The following is a 20979-nucleotide window of genomic DNA, read 5'->3' as shown; positions in this document are numbered from 1 at the left end:
TCAAAAGTGTAGCTTTTCCAATAACAAGCTACATTCAAGCTTGAAGTACCACCTATTTTCAGCAGGGGGCAGTAAGTGAAACACCAGCTGTACAGGCAACGTCCAGCTTTACAGAGAACAAACACCACTCAGGCTTGCTTGACGACCACAATGGGAGAAATGTGCCTAAGGTCTTTCCTGGCAAGATACTCAGACTTAGACTCCATATGGTTAGGATTAGGAATGGGGGCGGGGTTAGGGCATCTGCTGCCTGCCAGGAACAAACACAGGCACCTTTGTACAGTGGCCCTCAGCCTTATAGGCTCCATTTAGTTAAGCCCAAACTATACTATGGTTGTGACATGAACACCTAGAATACAGTTGAACACAAGCCTTTGAAAGTATACTTCATTTGACTGTGCAGTGTTCGCACGTTTTCACATTCATTTCCTGTTGTTTACAGGCTTCTTCTAGCGCTTCTTCGTAACAGCAATAGCTCAAAAATGTTGCCACCTTGTGGACCCACTAATTAGTGCAAAGAATTCCAGGCACATGCGCGTTCAAAGATGCGCGGTTAGAAAAATCAGGCTTCACGCATTCATTGCTCGAGCAATGAATTAGCTCTGCTGATGAATACATTTGCATCACGCATCATGTACGCAAACTCTCAGTGTTCACGTCTGACCAAAGTATACTTTGGGCTTTAGGATTAGGATGAGGTTAAGGGATCTGCTGCCTGCCAGGAAAAAACCCAGGCACCCTGAATGGCATTTCTCTATTTGCAGAAAAACATCTAGATAAATACTAAGGCTTTTGACTCAGTTATGGAAATAAGGACATCTATAGATTTTTGTAATATTAAGTTTTATGTAAATGTTAATGTTTAATGGTCCCAACCTATTTTAAATTGGTCATTCATTAAAATATGGCTTTGTACCAGAAAAATCCAACTCTGATATTATAAATTATATCATAGATTAATTGTATGTTTTAAAATATAATGCCCTCTTACGGATCTTCAAAGTGGTTTGACTCCTAGCAAACATTTTCTGTAATTTAACTACTTTAAAGTATGAATAGCTTGTAACTTGGAAAGGTACAGTTTCAAAGTAGCTTCCCCAACACTGAACCACAGGCTGTTGTACACTGTGAGAGTATACTCTTTAAACTATAATTTGCTGTCATGCTTGAGGTGTATGGCAAAAAACATTTGGACTTACTCATTTTGATGATGTGAATGTGTGTGCTCTTGTTCAGAGTTCAGGTTCGGAGGTCCTCACACACACTGTCCTCTAGTGTCACACATCAATGGCCTAAAAGAACAGAAGGTCCAGATAAACAAAGTCCAGATAAAATTAGTGAGGATACAGGATTATGATTGACAGTCATCCGCATACCTCCCTTAAATTTACTGATCTGATCCATCAAATAGTAACATCGTGGTCAACACCACAACCAAAACAATAAAACATAGGTTTCTCATTTACAGGCATAACTTAAAAACAGACTTTTTGCTCCACTGTATTCTAAACCCCATCTAAAATGCAGGGAAAACACTGCATGTGGAATGTTTTACATGTGTAACAGGATGGTAAAAATGTGTGCTGTGCACGCATATGAGACAGAGATGTCTGGCCAAAAGAGGGACTGTAACCTGATTTCTGCTGGCACAATAATTTCAGCCGAAGGGAAAAATTGAATGGAAATATTTACCATTTAAAAAGAGCCAATGTCAGCTCCAAAAGCATGATCTATGCCCCTCTCAAACATGTCACACAAATGCTATCATCATTTGAAGTTAAAAGTACCATAAATGTAATATATGTTGGTGGTACTCCAGCAGTCATTTCCAATCAGTCCACAGAAAGTGGCATTTCTTTTTTTTTTTAAACGTTGCAAAAGCAACTCACCTTGTGACTTTCTAATGTCCTATTTAGATGTTTCTGCTCTTCCTGGAAGTTGAAAAAAACTGCTTCACCATAAAGGTGTCAACTGATAGTTTCACATAATATGTTACCTATTTCTCTGATGAAAACCACTGCTCACCTCTGTGTTACACATGGAATTTACAGTGTCCAAATTCATTTCTCGGGCAGTCACAGAGCATTTTGATGTTGAGCTCAAAATTCTGGATAAAAATGTTAAACCTTATTTCAGCACTCAAACTAATATTCTTCTACAAATGCAAACAAAGTTGATTGACAACATAAATGCATGTTAATTCAGTTTACTACAGTTTATATATAAATAAATATGGAAATGTAAAAAAGCCATGTCAAGCATCCACTCATATTATTACCAATGAAATGTATAAAGGACTCATCAGCATAATTTTAAACTTTTCTTACTCCGTTTCACATCCTGAACAATGCATACCAGATGAGCTGTTGATTCAGCCCAAAACTGACCAAGGACTGTGCTGGAATTAAATAAAGATCCCTATGTTTGCTTCTCCCGGCATATCCTGACCTTTAAAAGTGGAGCTCTGAGATAGGACTGCATCATTCCTAATGACATTACCTGCCAGTGCTTCACTGTTAGGCATCATCAGACCTGCAAAACTCTCTTTTGATCCAATTACAGTAGACCGGACGAGACAGGACAAACTGGACATTGCTGAGAATGCTTCATCCTTCCAAACTTATGGCCAGGGTGGAAATTATTATCCAAAAGGATGAGGTAAGAAGTGTGTGTAAGCATGCAGGTGTTTGTTTCAGTGCCTCCAGTCATGTAGCTTCAACTGAACCGTGAGTAATTACAGAGGTCAGACGTCATTAATTTGCACTCATTCAGACAAATATCCTGAGTAACACACAGGTGGTCTGACTGACTGCACCAATGAATGCACTCAATATGCAATGAGCGTTGCTGGCCTCATATGACGTCTTGCTTCATAAATTCAAGTCTCGATGAAACCGACCCTCACTGGAATGCTCCACATAGGATTTTGTGAAAGAGTGTACATTTCTGCCCTTCATATGTACAGGTCTAAATAGACATATGCTATGAAATATGCCACACCTCTGAAAGTCCAATCATCTGCAAGTCCCACAGTTTGTTAAACTTTTACCCAATTACATACCTAACTTTTGATCCCCCGTTCCATAATTTGCTGTCTTACAAATCATTTCTTTTAAATCTATTTAAAGATGGTGTATAATTTCTGCACCACTTGTGCCACCAAACGGAATTGCAAAAATAATATATATATATATATATATATATATATATATATACATATTTTTATAGTTTTCATGAACACCTCACCCCACCCCATTTTTGCAGGAATTCAAATCGGTTCACCTTTCCCTGTGGCGCTCCTAAAAAAGCATTGTGTGAGGAACCTCAGAGACATGGGTACGGGTCTCACGGAAACCAGGAAATATTTATATCCACATAAACAATGGTGAGTACAATTCAGAGGTGGAATTTTCACTATAAAATAACATTTTTACTTGACTGATAGTTAGGTTTAGGGTAGTCTCAAATAGCCAGACTGCAGCTTAGGTCTGGGGTCTTTAGCCACTTTAATTGGCCAAGAACCACCCATTTGACAGGAAAAGCTATCTAACTGACATGCAAAGCGACCAATCACAGTCAGAGTTTTGCCATTATGGGGTGTTTAGTGGCAGGGTTATGGGAGACGTACCACACCATAATAAAAGACAGACACAGGATAAAATTATTAATGTAATAGCATGCGCTTGCAAAGAAAACACATGAGCATAGTACAGTAGGTCTGAAATGATTAGTCGATGTTATCGACAACAAAAAATTGGCGACACAAATTTTCATTGTCGAATAGTCGTTTGATCTCATTTAACGTAACAGGAGATCACATTAAACTGTAATGATGACTCGTGAGAGCAGCACTGCAGTTCACACCTGAATGAGGAGAGGAAGAATTACACAGATCACAGTCCAGATGCACTCTAAACCTTCCAAACAGCTTCATCTTATGTAGATCGCAAAGTACAAGGAATTATACAAAAATAACAAATAAGTAAATACAGAAGCACTCTCGTTGTGGAATAAGCAGAGCCAGAGCTCTTTAAAGGAAACACCCCGGTGTTATATGCAGAATATTGAATGCGTTATAGCTTTATTTAAGTTCAAATAATATGGAACCATGTCATGTAATTAACTACAAACTCTGAAACTGGCATTTCTCTGTGCGGTCAGCACCTCTTCAATGAGTTTGCGCAAATGTCCCGATCTAAGGGGGAGAGATTGAAACTGCACCTGGCTGATGCACATTCTGATGCGGGGACGCTCATCCCTTGAGCGCGCACACTTAATGCAGCTAGATTATAACGTGATGGCTCGTGACTTGAATCGTAATAGATGTCACTGTGCATTTCTTATCGTGAAGAAAATTGGCAATATGCAGCTTTATTAATAATAGAGAGTTTGTTTTTTTGTGAGTTAAAGATGGATTGAAGTGAACAGAAAGGTGAGAGAGGAAGTCTTCGCCCCATTATACACTGTAACAAAATACATTTATGATTTGTTCTGGCTTGTTTTCCAATAAAAATATATAAAACTAATTTAAAACAATGTACATTTACATGAGGAACTATACTGCAGAAGAAAAAATTGTTATCTGAGAATGTTGAATATAATATAAAAAAAATCCTTTAAAAAAAGATGCATTCGCCCGAGAAGCAGCATATAAGATATTCAGACTTGCTTTTAGAGAATAGATCTTGAATATAAGTATATTTTGTCTTTACTGCACTTGCAGAAGTATAACAAAGTAAAAAATACACTTATTTTTATTATTTTAAATACACGCATCTTTTAAAAGATGATTTTGTCCTCTTTATTGTTAGTAAGCATGTTTAATACAACTTTTAAGTCGAGGCACAAGCTGAATCATCAGTTAAGAGCCAATGATTAATCGTTGCAATAATCGGCGAATTGTCGAATAATCGTTCTACTAATCGTTAGATTAATCGATTATCAAAATAATCGTTAGTTGCAGCCCTAAAGTACAGCACAGAAAACCTCACTATAGAGAATTTCACAGACAAAAAATGCAGAAAATGCAGCTCTACCTGGCAAACTTGGGCAAATTCTGTGATTATTTCATACTCAAATGCACTCAATCAATGCAGAACCTTTTGATCACAACTCGGTTGACCGATGAAATGTCCTTTGTCCTCTACTTGCGTAAGATTTGATCTGATTAGATCGAGAAAGCATTATCCAGTTTTGTGTGCTAAAAGCATCAGATGGTTTGTGCATGCCATCTGAGGCTGTGACAAAGTTTAGGGTTGGGGTTTGGGTAAGGGAGTAGGGATAATGAAATATGCATCTCTGTTGATTGAATTACACCAATTTACAAATAAAAAATATGCTACCACTTACTTTTGGCACCACACAGTGGACATTTCACCTCAACAATACTTCCAGTTTTAACCACTAGCAGCGGTTCAAATTTTAGCATGCAGATTGCTTTTATTAGTCGAATTCACGGTGCTTCTCAATCGGAAGGCTGCAGCCTAGTTAAGGTATCTCGGCTGCCACGTCAAAGGCAGTCTCAAGTGTGAGAGCCCTTGGAAGGCAGCCTCGTTTCACGGCCTTTGTTCAACATATTTAGGAGGATGCATCAAATGCATCCTTTGTGGCCTTCAATCACCCACAACACGTACTGGACCATCTAATTCTAGCGCTGAATGCCGAGGAGGAGTCTAAACTGGTCTAGGAAGGACACAGACTAACTAGGCTGCAGCCTTCTGAATGAGAAGCACCCTCAGGCTGCCGTTAATCAAACTCACTGAAATTGATTCAGCCAATGTTGCTGTGTCAGGCAATCGGTATGCTCAAACAAACAGAGCAATATATTTAGAAGGACATTGAAACACTGTGTTTACAGTTAGAGAGGACATCAACCAACAAATTGCTTTGAGTAATCTCTGCATATTGGGCTGGGAAAGGAAAAAGTATTTTAACTTCAAAAAGGTTATACACTTAAGCTTTAAATCAGAGGCTAATTTCAGAGGGTAAACTCCCAAGGCATAAAAGTTTTATGTAGCTAAAATATTAAGGTATGTAAAAAATATAACAAACCAGTTAAACTCATGTTAGACCTCTCATCTGTGACATAGGTCCAAACTAGTCTTTATACAGTGGATGAACCCCTCTCTGTCTTATTTTCCTGTTCTCCTGTTCCTAATTAACTTCTAGTAAGAATGTGTGGAATCTGGCAAGAGCAGACGGCCGTCCGTGGGCCCTGTCATCTGGGCCTGTTTTGTTTTGCTTGTATCCTTTTTCCAGCACTCACCAGAAACTTAACAAATATTTCTCCTGCCCCCAACCTCCTCTCGCCTGATTTTCAGCCGTTTAGTCTGTGGCTGGTTTTCCCAGCAATGGCTGGGACGTTGGCTTTGATGCAGTTGGCTTTTGCACATAGAGGGTAAAAGTACAAGAGAGTAAGAGGCTTACAGCACAAACCCTTCTAGGGTTCCCAACACTCTAGAGTGTCAATAAAAAAAGGTTCCTGTCAGCTCTAGGGTTGGGATCAAGGCTGGTACTATGACGCAGTCTTTGGTGGGCCACTTGTATGTTTGGGGGGAAACAACATCGATTGTTTCACCATCAGTCCGTCAGTCGGAGTGCTCCTTGAACGTTTCACTGTCCATCAGAGAAATTATTGACATAGCCATGGTTGAGATAGTGGGTTCAAATAAACAGTTGCTCTAGAAAGTGTTTTATTACAAGGTCATGAACTGGCCCAAAGCAGAGGATGCATCATCCACAAACAAACGGATCTGACACCATCTGTGTAAGCTGCAGTTCATGCAGTATTTTAAAGTCAAAGTTGTGAGGGTATGTTCACACTGGAGATGTGTGAGAGACTTTCTCACAACATGCAGGGTAAGAGGAAGATTCACAAAGCTATAAAATCACTATCACTAAAAGAAAAACCTTTTTTTTTTTTTTTTTAGGTTACAGTGAGGCACTTACAATGGGTGAGGTCAACAATTTTGGAGGGCTTAAAAAGGTAGAAATACAAAGGTTATAATTTCATTAAATAATTTACATTAATTCTACTGTTAAAACTGTACATTTTAAATGTAAAGTTATTTAAATCATTGTTTACCAGATTACAGTGATTACAAGTTGAGGTCATCATGGTAATAAAGTTGTAAAATAGGATAGCTTTAAACAGAAAAGTTTAGTAAGCAATTTTATCACACTAAAACTATGCTTACATGGTTATGTCTCTTGTGGCTATACTTTTGAAATAGAGAGTATTTTAACATTTACAGATTAGCCCCATTCACTTCCATTCCAAGAGCTTTACTGTCACCCAGACATTTGCTCCCCTTTTTTTTCTTCTTTTTTTTTAAGGAGGAAAAAGTGGAAAATATTTTTTGTGGTAATCAACATTATGCCACAAATGCTGTTTTTTGAGCTTAATTGTATTGAAGATGGAATAGTCCTTTAAAACGAAAACTCATGGTAGAAGTGATGATTCACCCAAAAATGAAATATTTTGTAATGTGAAGGGCCTAAAAATTCATATCTGTAAATGAGAGGGAATTCCCCACTTACACGGCTCATATGGGGGAATAAAACACAAAAACATCCATACTTTTACAACAATCTCCCCTAAATCTCACAGGGGGGCTACTTTTCTCATTTCCTGTATAGGTCAGATGGAACCTGGGTCAGAAATGAACTTTTTCATTAAGGGGTCATATTTGATTTCCAGTGTGGCATTTTTTACCTTTAAAAGGGCAAAAAAATTATATTCTGAATATATTATATTATAAAATGACCCCGTCATCCTTTTATGTAAGAATTTAACAATTAATAAAATAAAAAATTTAAAAGGCATGTCTCAAAAAATTACAAAATTGCATGATCTGTACACTCAATGTACATCGTTATTGAAACAAAACTTTTTTTTTCCTTCACATAGTTCCAAACATTTTAGCTATTAAAGTAACATAGCTAACAAAACGAATGCACCGACATCAAAATGACATGTTTGGAAAGAGCTTAAAAAACTCCTTCACGCCAATTGAATAAAACAATACAAAAATAAACATTTCACAATGAAAATTATTCAGAGATTTTATTCATACAAAAGTTATTAAAATAAAATTATTATTGTATCATTAATAATGTTTTATTTAACATCAATATTTTTCTAGATATTATTTTTGTTAATATTATTATCATCTACATTGTATAATTTGGTTAGATTATATTTTGTGTTCTCGCAGACCTATTAACTTAATAAAAAAAACATCCATCCCTCGGCTTCTAACTGTTGAGGAGTATTTTCAAACAGAGAGATGGATAAGTGATATGAACCGATTGTTAGGCACACTGGCAGCCAAAAGTTTGGAATAATGTACAGATTTAGCTGTTTCTGAAGGAAATTGTTACTTTAATTCACCAAAGTGGCATTAAACTGATCACAAAATATAGTCAGGACATTACTGATGTAAAAAATAGCACCATCACTATTTGAAAAAGTCATTTTTTATCAAATCTAGACCCCATTTCCAGCTGCCATCACTCAAACACCTTGTCTTTGAGTAATCATGATAAATTGCTAATTTGGTACTAGAAAACCACTTGCCATTATATACAACACAGTTGAAAGCTATTTAACATTGTCTTTGTTTTTGAGTTGAAACAGTACGCAATAGACTGACATGTCATAAGGTCAATTTTAGGACATAAATGGCAAAAAAAGAAAAAAAAAGAAACAGCTTTCTCTAAAAACTCATCAGTCAATGCTTTGAGGAATGAAGGCTATACAATGCTTGAAATTGTCAAAAAAAAAAAAAAAAAACGGAAGATTTCTTACAAAGGTTTACACTACAGTCTTCAAATGGCTCTAACAAGGACAGAATGAGATGTGGAAGGCCAGATGTACAACTAAACAAGAGGATAAGTTCATCAGAGTCTCTAGTTTGAGAAATAGACGCCTCACATGTCCTCAGCTGACAGCTACATTTAATTCTAACAACTCAACACCAGTTTCATGTACAACAGTAAAGAGAAGACTCAGGGGTGCAGATCTTATGAGAAATTGCAAAGAAAAAGACACCTTGAAACAGGAAAACAAAAAAAGGTTTGAGTGGACAAAGAAAAACATACATAGACAACAGATAATTGGAAAAGAGTGTTCTGGATCTTAACCCCATTTAGCCTTTGTGGGATCAGCTAGACTGTAAGGTGTGTTAGAAGTGCCCGACAAGACAGCCACATCTATGGCAAATGCTACAGGAAGCGTGGGGTGATATCTCACCAGAGTATCTGGACAAACTGACAGCTAGAAAACGGAAAAGTGAGCGGAAAATTATCACTCGATGATCATGCGATACATGGATGGGATTAGCCATTGCTCACCCTCTCTCTGTTTACAAACGTGCCCTCCTGAGAACGTTGACCGGAGAATACCGTGACTCACTTTCTTCTGCTGAACACAAATAAAGACTTTTAGATTCATATTTCAGCTTTGTAGGTCACAATACAAAAAGTTAATGTTTACCAAAATTTTGAAGTTCCAAAAAGCACAAAGGCAGCGTAGAAATAATCCCAAGGGCTGTTGATTAAATTCACTATAAATTCTCATCCCTGACCAGAGGGTGGTGATATGCACAAAGAATGAGAATCAACCAAAACAAAGAGGAATGTGAAAGTGAAGCTCGATAGTAAAAAGGACTTAAATATTGATCTGTTTTTCGCCCACACTTATATCACTTTTCAAGATATAGATTTAACCAATGGAGTCGTGGATTACTTTTATGCTGTGTTTGTGTGCTTTTTGGAGCTTTAACATTTTGGTACCCATTCACTTGCATTGTAAGGACCTACAGAGCTGAAATATTCTTCTAAAAATCTTTGCATTCTGCAGAATCTGGAATGGCATGAGAATGAGTAAATGATGAGAGAATTTTCATTTCTGGGTGAACTATCTCTTTAACTGTGAAGTTTGTATATGACTTTAACCAACAGTTATCACCAAACAATATAACTGTCATTTCAACTACATTAGATGTGATACTGAGTTATCAAAACAGCACACATAAGAAAATTCCAGTGTGAGTCCAAGTCAAATAATGCTTATTGTTCTAGAAGGCACAGATTTCCAGATCTACCGGTGAATCACCTGATTGCTGTGACTTACAGTGAACAGCTCCGATTAGTCACACAGATGCAAGAATGAGGGGCAAAGGGACTCTGAAAACCGTGTCAAAAGTCATGTCAGGTTCATTAAGACCAATCTAAACAATCACGTAAAAAACCTGTAACAAAGTTGAGGACACCTTGGAATGTCACGTAAAGTCCTACATTTAACATTTTCCCAAATATTTTCTTAATAACGCAGATTTCCGTGTTGTGCACATTGAGTTGAAGTGAGGATACCACAGGGACCGTTAACCCTATGAACTCACCTGAGATTTCGGTGAAGTACAGATGACCTTACACCTGCAGATGAGGTCTCTCCACTCCCCCACTTTCTGTGCCCTCTCTCGAACTCGGTGTATAATGCCTGGAGAAACGTTGTTTTCACTGTTAAATCAATATGAATGTCCGCAGATATCCTCTCCACCTGCGGGGCAAAGTGGACAGGCCGCTGCCATTGCTAAAGCGCTTCCAGGTGCGCGGACCCCTCAGGGTCTCCCATATCACCCATGAGTTTATATACTCCAGGAATAAAACGTATTCCTTAAAGCAGCGAGGAGACCTCCTTTACACAAAGCAGGCGTAACAGTGGGCAACTACGACTGAAATATTGACATTTCATGAAGCGATAAAACAATATCCATTCGCACCTTGGCTAATACTTTCTCTAAAAGAGGTAGGCTAAACGTCCGTCGCTCTATCATTGTAGCTTTTTGAAAAGGGTACGAATGTTGTATGGAAAGTATAAAATAAACACATCTGAACAACAAATTTGAGATCCAGTAGTTAAGAATGTTTTATAATATTACTACAGGTGCATACGTGAGTTGCTTTCACACTGGAGGGAAAGCAACTCACGTATGCACTGTATAGCAGACTGGAGGGAAAGGACGAAGCGATTTCCGTGATTTTGATGGCTTCTTTTCCTGCTAAATTTGCAGATTTTTTTCTTCCCGTCGATGTGTCTTGCCAGTTCACGGCACGAATGGATAGTTTTCACCTTTCTAGCGAAATGCGACCTTATAACAGTCCGTACGTGTTCATTAATCCAACACCTGCGTGATGTGGTAACTTTGTCTAAACACATGAAAAATGAAACGAGCCCCCAGCTCGTTGCTCGGACAATCTCCGCAGTATTTTGCGACAAATGTTTATGAATAAAGGCATGTGACTGTGAAAGCAGCCTTCTTGTATCCACTTTACTAAACTAAAATCGAAAAACGTATCAAGATAATTGCATAGAAATCCAATCGTCGATCATGTGGACAAAAGAAGCGGTGCGCGCTCTTAAACTTCGCGAACAAATTCCTCTTTCCGTTGATGTCTGCTACTTGCAAGACAACTTAAAACCCCGTAAAAGTACGAACAAATCCCGATGAAGTTATCTCGGTGATATTAAGCGGGAGATGACATCTTTAGGAGACATTACTCCAAGCATCCTCGTAAATATGATGATAAACAGCAGATGCTAAAGCCCAACGACTTTCCTGACAGCGAAAAAGCAGTTCTTCACCGGTGTTGTGCCGAAATTGGAATCCCTGCCAGAATCTGAGTGCCCCTCGCGTGCACGCGCATTTCGTCAGTTGACGAGACAGCGGTACAGCGAGTTTAAAACACTTCCGTCTAAAAAGCGTTTATAATCAATATTTTTCACACAATTAACCAAAAGGCAACGTAGTAATTTGTTATTTTAATGCATGAAAGTGTGAATTAAAAACCATTATGTAAATTAATTTTGATGAAGTAACAACCAAAGCTGAAACTTAAAGTAACAACCAAAGCTGAAAACACCATATGTTGCTAGCGTTGCAGTTGTGAATAATCTGTTTGTGTAATGTGCATTGATATATTTTTATTATATCAAATGTGTACATTATGCAAAAAAGTGTAATATGTATATGATGTGTAAGAGGACTGCACATTGGTGGAACAAGCATTCAAGGAATTTCACTACTTTCACAGATAAAACAATGTAAAATTTAACAGCATTGACATGCTATTCATGTAGGTTATGGTGTTATTCTAGTAATTTTATATGTAATATTGCCTATATGAACTCTTATCATTGGACCTAAATATGAACATCATACAAATGTATATTAATTAATCTGTATCATTATGTTTTACACCATAATAAACATACTAAAGTACATTGATGAAATGTGTGTATATACAACAAGACCGTAAATAAGAGAATAAGTAATATAAAATAGTAAGTTAAATACTATTTATTTAGTAAAATGCACACAGACAAATCTGACAATTGAAGTGAATATATGAGGGTAAGTTAAATAAGTGAGCCATTATGTTTGTGGATAGCATACTCACATTTGCACCAAAGGGGAAAGGTAGATACTCAAATTGCTAAAGGATTTAAAGATTTTACTTTGTAATATATATATATAAAGTATTTATTTGCTCAAGTACTGCAACAAGCTAATTTTTGCTAATTTTTTGTATAAAGATTAATATGATATGTAATAATATCCTTTGGCTATAGCATATCAATTGTAATATTGTTATGCATAACAACATGGGTTTACCTGTGGGCAGAATCATTTCGACAATCTCATCTGAACACCTGCTAAAATTATATTGCACTCCCTCAACTCAGCATTTTGAGGTCACATCACATTTATGCTGGTGACATATCATCCTATGAAGGCTGTGTCCTCAAAAGCAGTTAGACTGTAGCTTTTTAATGAAATGGGTTTACCAGGGGGGATTATAATTTTGGCAATGTTATATTACACCTGCCGAAATTGTAGTGCCCTCCCAATCTCAGGATTAAAATGTCACAGAAACATCACATTTACACTGGGGACATATCTTCCTATGGAGGCTGTGTCCACCAAACCATTTGACTTTAGCTTTAATAAAAAAGTTTTAACGGGGGGATTATCATTTTAGCAATGCTTTTATTACACCTGCCGAAATTGGAGTGCCCCCTCAATCTCAGGATTAAAAGTACACAGAGACATCACATTTACACTGGGGACATATCTTCCTATGGAGGCTGTGTCCTCAAAACCATTTGACTGTAGCTTTATTAAAATGGGTTTAACAGGGGGGATTATCATTTTGGCATTGTTATCATTACACCTGCCAAAATTGGAGTGCCCTCCCAATCTCAGGATTACAATATCACAGAGACATCATATTTTTACTGTTAACATATCTCCCTATGGAGGATTTGTCCTGAATACCATTTGACTGTAGTTTTAATTAAATGGGTTTACCAGGGGGGAATATCATTTTGGCAATGCTATTATTACATCTGCCAAAATTGGAGTGCCCTACCAATCTCAGGATTAAAAATTCACAGAGACATCACATTTACACTAGGGACATATCTTCCTATGGAGGCTGTGTCCTCAAAAGCAGGTTATTCAGAGGGCCTGTGTAGCGAGTATAGACGCTGGCTACCAGCCCTGAAGTCACGAGTTCAAATCCAGGTCATGCTGAGTGACTCTATTCTGGTCTCATAAACAACCAAATAAGCATCCAAATTGGTCCGGTTGCTAGGCAGGGTACTGTCACATGGGGTAGCCTCCTAGTTGTTGCTATAATGTGGTTCGATCTCAGTGTGGTGAGTGTTGCGTGGATGCTGCGGTGAATGGCGTGAAGCCTCCACATGCACTGCATCTCAGCAGTAATGCTCAACAAGCCATGAGATAATATGCATGGTCTGAATGTCTCAGACGTGAAGGCAACTGAGATTTGTCCTCCGCAACCCAGATTGTGGTGAGTCTTTACTCCACCACGAGGATTTAGAGTGCATTCATAAATTGGGCATTCCAAATTGAGGAGAAAAAAAGCATTTTATTCCGTTTTCAGTGAGGATTTACACTATATTTATGCTGCTGACATCTGTACCAGTGTGTGAGTATGAACATTGTCTTCAAGATCCTTTCACTCACAAACAGACAGGTGACAAATTAAAGGAAAAACGAACATAAAGTGTCTTATTAAGGTGTTGAGCCAACACGTGCCACCAGAACAGCTTCATTGCGCCTTTGTATTGAGTTGCTGAACATTGAACTGAAAAGGCAGTGATTGGAAGAGATTGACACTTCCCTTTTAGGGTCCAAGTGGACATAAACCATGCCAGGAAAATTCCTCCCAGAGCATAACAGAGCAACCGGATCCCATTCACTTTATTCAGGTTTGTCCTTTTAATTGTCAACCGTCCGTATCTTTGAAAAAAGACATTGTAAATGCATATCACTTTGCATCTTTTAGCCACATCTTAGTCAATCACCTTCCATATGATCTGAGAACAAAACTGAGAGCACCAAGTTGGATGAACGATTCCCACCTTTTCAATTTCTTTGCCCAAGCCTTATCTTGCACTAGAATGAAAATTCTGCTTATGGCCACATTCTATATAATTATTTGTATTGCTTCATTTCTTCACTTGTACTGCATGTACATTTATGATAGAATTTTCTTGCTGTTAAACAATGTTTTGATTCTTGCTTTTAATTGACATTTGTGTACGTCAGTAATGTGATTCCATACACACCAAGACAAATTCCTTGTATATTATAAAGATAAATGAAGTTTTATTGTCTGTACAATAACGTGTGAAGTAAGCATTAAATGGATTTAAAAAAATTTGTTCACATCTTCTTTGTAATCATTACATGAAATTATGTAATCTATAAATAAATTACATCCCATAGTTGTATTGTTATTTAAATGTTCTTGTTCACATTAAATATGTAATAGACCCACTAAAACAAATTGAAAATCATAATTTATTATAATTTCCATGTGTATGGATTTTCTGTTTTCCTTTAACTTTTAGATTCTGTAGATTTTCAGTTTTATTAAATTTTCAATACAAATTTTATTGGAAACTGTTCAGCAGGTGGCTGAAAATTCACACTCTAGTATTAATTTAGTTATTCAGCAAACAGAGAATTAACAAAGAGAACACATATAGAGAACACCAAACAGCACTTGATCAAATTTAAAACATATGAACAGAAAATTAAACTGATTACCTCAAGAACTCAGTAATACTCAAATTAACAAACTATGATACAGTCAGACACAGATTGTTCTCTTCAGTTTTTACAAGCCGAGCAGATGAAGCTTGTCACCTTCGCTGATATATTGATGCAATCACAGTGGAACCACTGCAGGCACACATCACAGCAAATCTTAACATAGTGATGCATACAGTTATTATTATTTTGTGAAATCTATGATTTAATGGAAAATATGCCATTATTTGACATATCAAAATAATAATTATTAAAAAATAAATTGCTTAATAAATTTTTCTGATGACTAAGAATTCATCAACAGCCCTTCTTAACCCATAATATTGAAAAGAGTCAAATGGTTTTGAGGACACAGTCTCCATAGGAAGATATGTCCCCAGTGTAAATGTGACGTCTCTGTGACATTGTAATCCTGAGATTGGGAGGGCACTCCAATTTTGGCAGGTGTAATAATAGCATTGACAAAATGATAATCCCCCCTGTTAAAACTTTTTTATTAAAGCTACAGTCAAATGGTTTTGAGGACACAACCTCCATAGGGAGATATGTTACCAGTGTAAATGTGATGTCTCTGTGAACTTTTAATCCTGAGATTGGGAGGGCACTCCAATTTCGGCAGGTGTAATAATAGCATTGACAAAATGATAATCCCCCCTCTTAAAACATTTTTATTAAAATTACAGTCAAATGGTTTTTAGTACAAATCCTCCATAGGGAGATATGTTAACAGTAAAAATATGATATCTCTGTGACATTGTAATCCTGAGATTGGGAGGGCACTCCAATTTCGGCAGGTGTAATGATATGGTTGACAAAATGATAATCCCCCCAGGTAAACCCATTTTATTAAAACTACAGTCAAATGGTTTTGAGTACAAATCCTCCATAGGGAGATATGTTAACATTAAAAATATGATATCTCTGTGACATTGTAATCCTGAGATTGGGAGGGCACTCCAATTTTGGCAGGTGTAATAATAACATTGCCAAAATGATAATCCCTCTTGGTAAACCCATTTTAATAAAGCTACAGTCAAATGGGTTTGAGGACACAGCCTCCATAGGAAGATATGTTACCAGTGTAAATGAGATGTCTCTGTGACATTTTAATCCTGAGATTGGGAGGGCACTCCAATTTCGGCAGGTGTAATGATAAGATTGACAAAATGATAATCCCCCCAGGTAAACCCATTTTATTAAAGCTACAGTCAAATGGTTTTGAGGACACAGCCGCCATAGGAAGATATGTCCTAGGTGTAAATGTGATGTCTCTGTGAATTTTTAATCCTGAGATTGGGAGGGCACTCCAATTTTGGCAGGTGTAATAATAACATTGCCAAAATGATAATCCCTCTTGGTAAACCCATTTTAATAAAGCTACAGTCAAATTGGTTTGAGGACACAGCCTCCATAGGAAGATATGTTACCAGTGTAAATGTGATATCTCTGTGACATTGTAATCCTAAGATTAAGAGGGCACTCCAATTTCGGCAGGTGTAATGATAAGATAGCCAAAATGATATTCCCCCCTGTTAAACCCATTTTAGTAAAACTACATTCAAATGGTTTTGTGGACACAGCCTCCATAGGGAGATATGTTACCAGTGTAAATGTGATGTCTCTGTGACATATTAATCCTGAGATTGGGAGGGCACTCCAATTTCGGCAGGTGTAATAATAGCATTGCAAAAATGATAACCCCCCCCCCCCCCCTGTTAAACCCATTTAATAAAAACTACAGTCAAATGGTATTGAGGACAAAGCCTCCATAGGGAGATATGCTACCAGTAAAAATGTGATGTCTCTGTGACATTGTAATCCTGAGATTAGGAGGGCACTCCAATTTCGGCAGGTTTTATGATAGCATTGCCAAAATGATAATCCCCCAGCTAAACCTATTTTATTAAAGCTACAGTCAAATGGTTTTGAGGACACAGGTGTAATAATAGGAAGATATGTCCCCAGTGTAAATGTGATGTCTCTGTGATATTTTAATCCTGAGATTGGGATGGCACTCCAATTTTGGCAGGTGTAATAATAACATTGCCAAAATGATAATCCCCCTTGGTAAACCCATTTTAATAAAGCTACAGTCAAATGGGTTTGAGGACACAGCCTCCATAGGAAGATATGTTACCAGTGTAAATGTGATGTCTCTGTGACATTTTAATCCTGAGATTGGGAGGGCACTCCAATTTCGGCAGGTGTAATAATAGCATTGACAAAATGATAATCCCCCCTGTTAAAACTTTTTTATTAAAATTACAGTCAAATGGTTTTGTGGACACAGCCTCCATAGGAAGATATGTCCCCAGTGTAAATGTGATGTCTCTGTGAACTTTTAATCCTGAGATTGGGAGGGCACTACAATTTCGGCAGGTGTAATATAACATTGCCAAAATTATAATCCCCCCTGGTAAACCCATTTCATTAAAAAGCTACAGTCTAACTGCTTTTGAGGACACAGCCTTCATAGGATGATATGTCACCAGCATAAATGTGATGTGACCTCAAAATGCTGAGTTGAGGGAGTGCAATATAATTTTAGCAGGTGTTCAGATGAGATTGTCGAAATGATTCTGCCCACAGGTAAACCCATGTTGTTATGCATAACAATATTACAATTGATATGCTATAGCCAAAGGATATTATTACATATCATATTAATCTTTATACAAAAAATTAGCAAAAATTAGCTTGTTGCAGTACTTGAGCAAATAAATACTTTATATATATATTACAAAGTAAAATCTTTAAATCCTTTAGCAATTTGAGTATCTACCTTTCCCCTTTGGTGCAAATGTGAGTATGCTATCCACAAACATAATGGCTCACTTATTTAACTTACCCTCATATATTCACTTCAATTGTCAGATTTGTCTGTGTGCATTTTACTAAATAAATAGTATTTAACTTACTATTTTATATTACTTATTCTCTTATTTACGGTCTTGTTGTATATACACACATTTCATCAATGTACTTTAGTATGTTTATTATGGTGTAAAACATAATGATACAGATTAATTAATATACATTTGTATGATGTTCATATTTAGGTCCAATGATAAGAGTTCATATAGGCAATATTACATATAAAATTACTAGAATAACACCATAACCTACATGAATAGCATGTCAATGCTGTTAAATTTTACATTGTTTTATCTGTGAAAGTAGTGAAATTCCTTGAATGCTTGTTCCACCAATGTGCAGTCCTCTTACACATCATATACATATTACACTTTTTTGCATAATGTACACATTTGATATAATAAAAATATATCAATGCACATTACACAAACAGATTATTCACAACTGCAACGCTAGCAACATATGGTGTTTTCAGCTTTGGTTGTTACTTTAAGTTTCAGCTTTGGTTGTTACTTCATCAAAATTAATTTACATAATGGTTTTTAATTCACACTTTCATGCATTAAAATAACAAATTACTACGTTGCCTTTTGGTTAATTGTGTGAAAAATATTGATTATAAACGCTTTTTAGACGGAAGTGTTTTAAACTCGCTGTACCGCTGTCTCGTCAACTGACGTAATGCGCGTGCACGCGAGGGGCACTCAGATTCTGGCAGGGACTCAAATTTCGGCACAACACCGGAACCCATGAGCTCGTTTCCTTCCAAACCAGCCTAAAGTTCGTCATGTTAAGGATAAAATGGGATCTCAATATATATATATATATATTTCGTCTTCGGTGACCAAATTTGCGTTGCAAACCATAATTTTCATAACACGACCAAGATGACAACTGTGGTTAGCGCCTGACTTTAGTTTATGCTTGGTGACGCGCACAGCATCACTGCCGCGCGCAAACATTTATGACGTAGGAGTTAAAAATGTATTTACATAGGTGAGAATCCCCAGAGTGAAGAGACTTTTACAGAGGGATCTACGTGAATAACGTTGCACACATTACATATGTACACAGCTCTTCTGTTTCAAGACAGTGTATAAAAAGTTGTTGTATAAAAAATAAAACAGCATAAAAGGTGCAGAAATTACTAAAAAATAATTCAGCTTTTTCTCTGTTTTGTTTTTGTATATGTGATTGAGACCAATATTTATTTCCAATGTCAATAATTGCATAATTACTTAAATGTAACTAGTTATTAAATAATTGTACATCACTTTACAACACTGTAAATATTGAATCTTGACTGTTTTGCCAATAAAGGCCTTTAAAACTTATGAAATGTTTATTATTTTCCAGTATACCATAGAAACATGTGAAAAAATAAATCCACAAATACTGAAGCAGCAAACTTTGCAAAACAAAGTTTGCTAAATGAACCTCATATGTATGTACTCAAGAAACTTTAAGATATATTTCAAGTGCTTTGAAGCCATTGTCTTATGGAGTTACTGAAAGGGCCATTGACAGTCTCTTGCAGGAACTAAGAGCAAGTTTCTCAGAGAATTAAAAGTGTGTCTGAAGGTTCTCCAGATGGTGCTGCCAGTCTGGCACATGGGGGGTAAAATGGCCTTCGTTTTTATTTAGCAAGTTTTCACAGTTTTTCCAAGAAAATTGTTGGTTTAAAATTAAGTAAAATCTATACTTAAATTAATTAAGAAAATTAAAAAAAGGAAAGTTCCATGTAGTCTATTAGAAACTGCGTTGCATAAATGGCAATGAGATCACAGTATGGAGCTGTGCATGCAGACCTCAACACTTGGTGCACAAAACATCATGGAAAATAAAAAATTCTCCCCCTTTCTCCCCAATTTAGAGCCATAGTGACTCTCCTCATTCTGGGTGGCAGAGGACGAATCTCAGTTGCCTCTGTGTCTGAGACTGTCAATATCCACATCTTACCATATGGCTTATTGAGCGTGTTACTGCAGAGATGTAGGCATGTGGAGGCCCACACTATTCTTCACGGCATCCACACACAACTCACCACGTGCCCCACAGAGAAGGAGAACCATACATTTTAGCGACCACAAGGAGATTACCCCATGTGATTCTACCCTCCTAGTAACCAGGCCAATTTGGTTGCTTAGGAGACCTGCCTGGAGGTAAAATAACAGTTTTTATAAAAAATGGTAATTACAATTTAAGGAATAGTTCACCCAAAAATGAAAATTTTCTCATCAACTCCTGCCATTCCGGAAGTTTATGACTTTCTTCAGCAAAAGACAAATGAAAATTTTAAGAATTCCTCAGCTCTTTTGGACCATACAATGCAAGTGAATTGGTGCCAATATTTTGATGCTCCAAAAATCACATAAATCAGCATAAGTGTAATCCATATGACTCCAGTGGTTAAATCAGTGTCTTTAGAAATGATATGATAGGTGTGGGTGAGAAACTTTTTACTCTAAATATTCCTCCCTGCTCAGCCAATCTCCATTTTTAACTTCATTTTCACATTCTACTTCTTGTGTTTTTGTTTTATTCCACATGCTTCATGCTTACGCCCCCTTCTGGGCAGGGATAAGAATTTCTAGCAAAAGGTGTGTAAATGATGAATTTTTTTTTTTTGGATTAACTATTCCTTTAACATATAATTTTTTTTTTTTTTTCATGAATGGGTTATTCTGAGTAGAAATTAACTTCAGACTCAACAAAACAAAATCAACAATACAATTTGTAAATAAACTTGCTTACATGGTGCAAGCTCATTATTAAAACATGCATGCTAGCAACAACAGCTTTGAAAAGTAAATCATATATATTTCAAATTAGGAAATAAATATGACAAGATTTTCTCCTTTAGGATTAATACATTGTAAAAAAAAAAAAATAACACAATCATAAATAATATTTATAAGCTAAAGAAATCAATTTTCTGTTTGAATAAAAAAAATTAATA

The 20979-nt window shown here is 36.7% G+C and overlaps 1 protein-coding gene across 2 annotated transcripts in view; it reads right to left on the bottom strand.

Moving 5' to 3' along the window:
- The window catches only part of LOC127652551 (mitogen-activated protein kinase kinase kinase 3-like), a 37481-nt gene extending 25842 nt beyond the window's left edge, over window positions 1–11639 (bottom strand). Inside the window, exons 1-3 of one of the 2 annotated variants that reach the window (XM_052138744.1) lie at window positions 10404–11639; window positions 9355–9424; window positions 1200–1292 (exon numbers count right to left, since the gene is read on the bottom strand). In XM_052138744.1, coding sequence (XP_051994704.1) covers window positions 1200–1203 — 4 coding nt within the window. In that variant the 5' untranslated portion in view covers window positions 1204–1292; window positions 9355–9424; window positions 10404–11639. The remainder of the gene's footprint in view (window positions 1–1199; window positions 1293–9354; window positions 9425–10403) is intronic. The other variant, XM_052138743.1, reaches the window with a different exon arrangement.
- Between the last annotated feature and the right edge of the window lie 9340 nt (window positions 11640–20979).

Source organism: Xyrauchen texanus, chromosome 12, assembly GCF_025860055.1.
Source record: "Xyrauchen texanus isolate HMW12.3.18 chromosome 12, RBS_HiC_50CHRs, whole genome shotgun sequence".
NCBI lineage: Eukaryota > Metazoa > Chordata > Actinopteri > Cypriniformes > Catostomidae > Xyrauchen > Xyrauchen texanus.
Note: the sequence above shows the minus strand (reverse complement) of the source record. Positions and strands in the feature narration are given on the sequence as shown.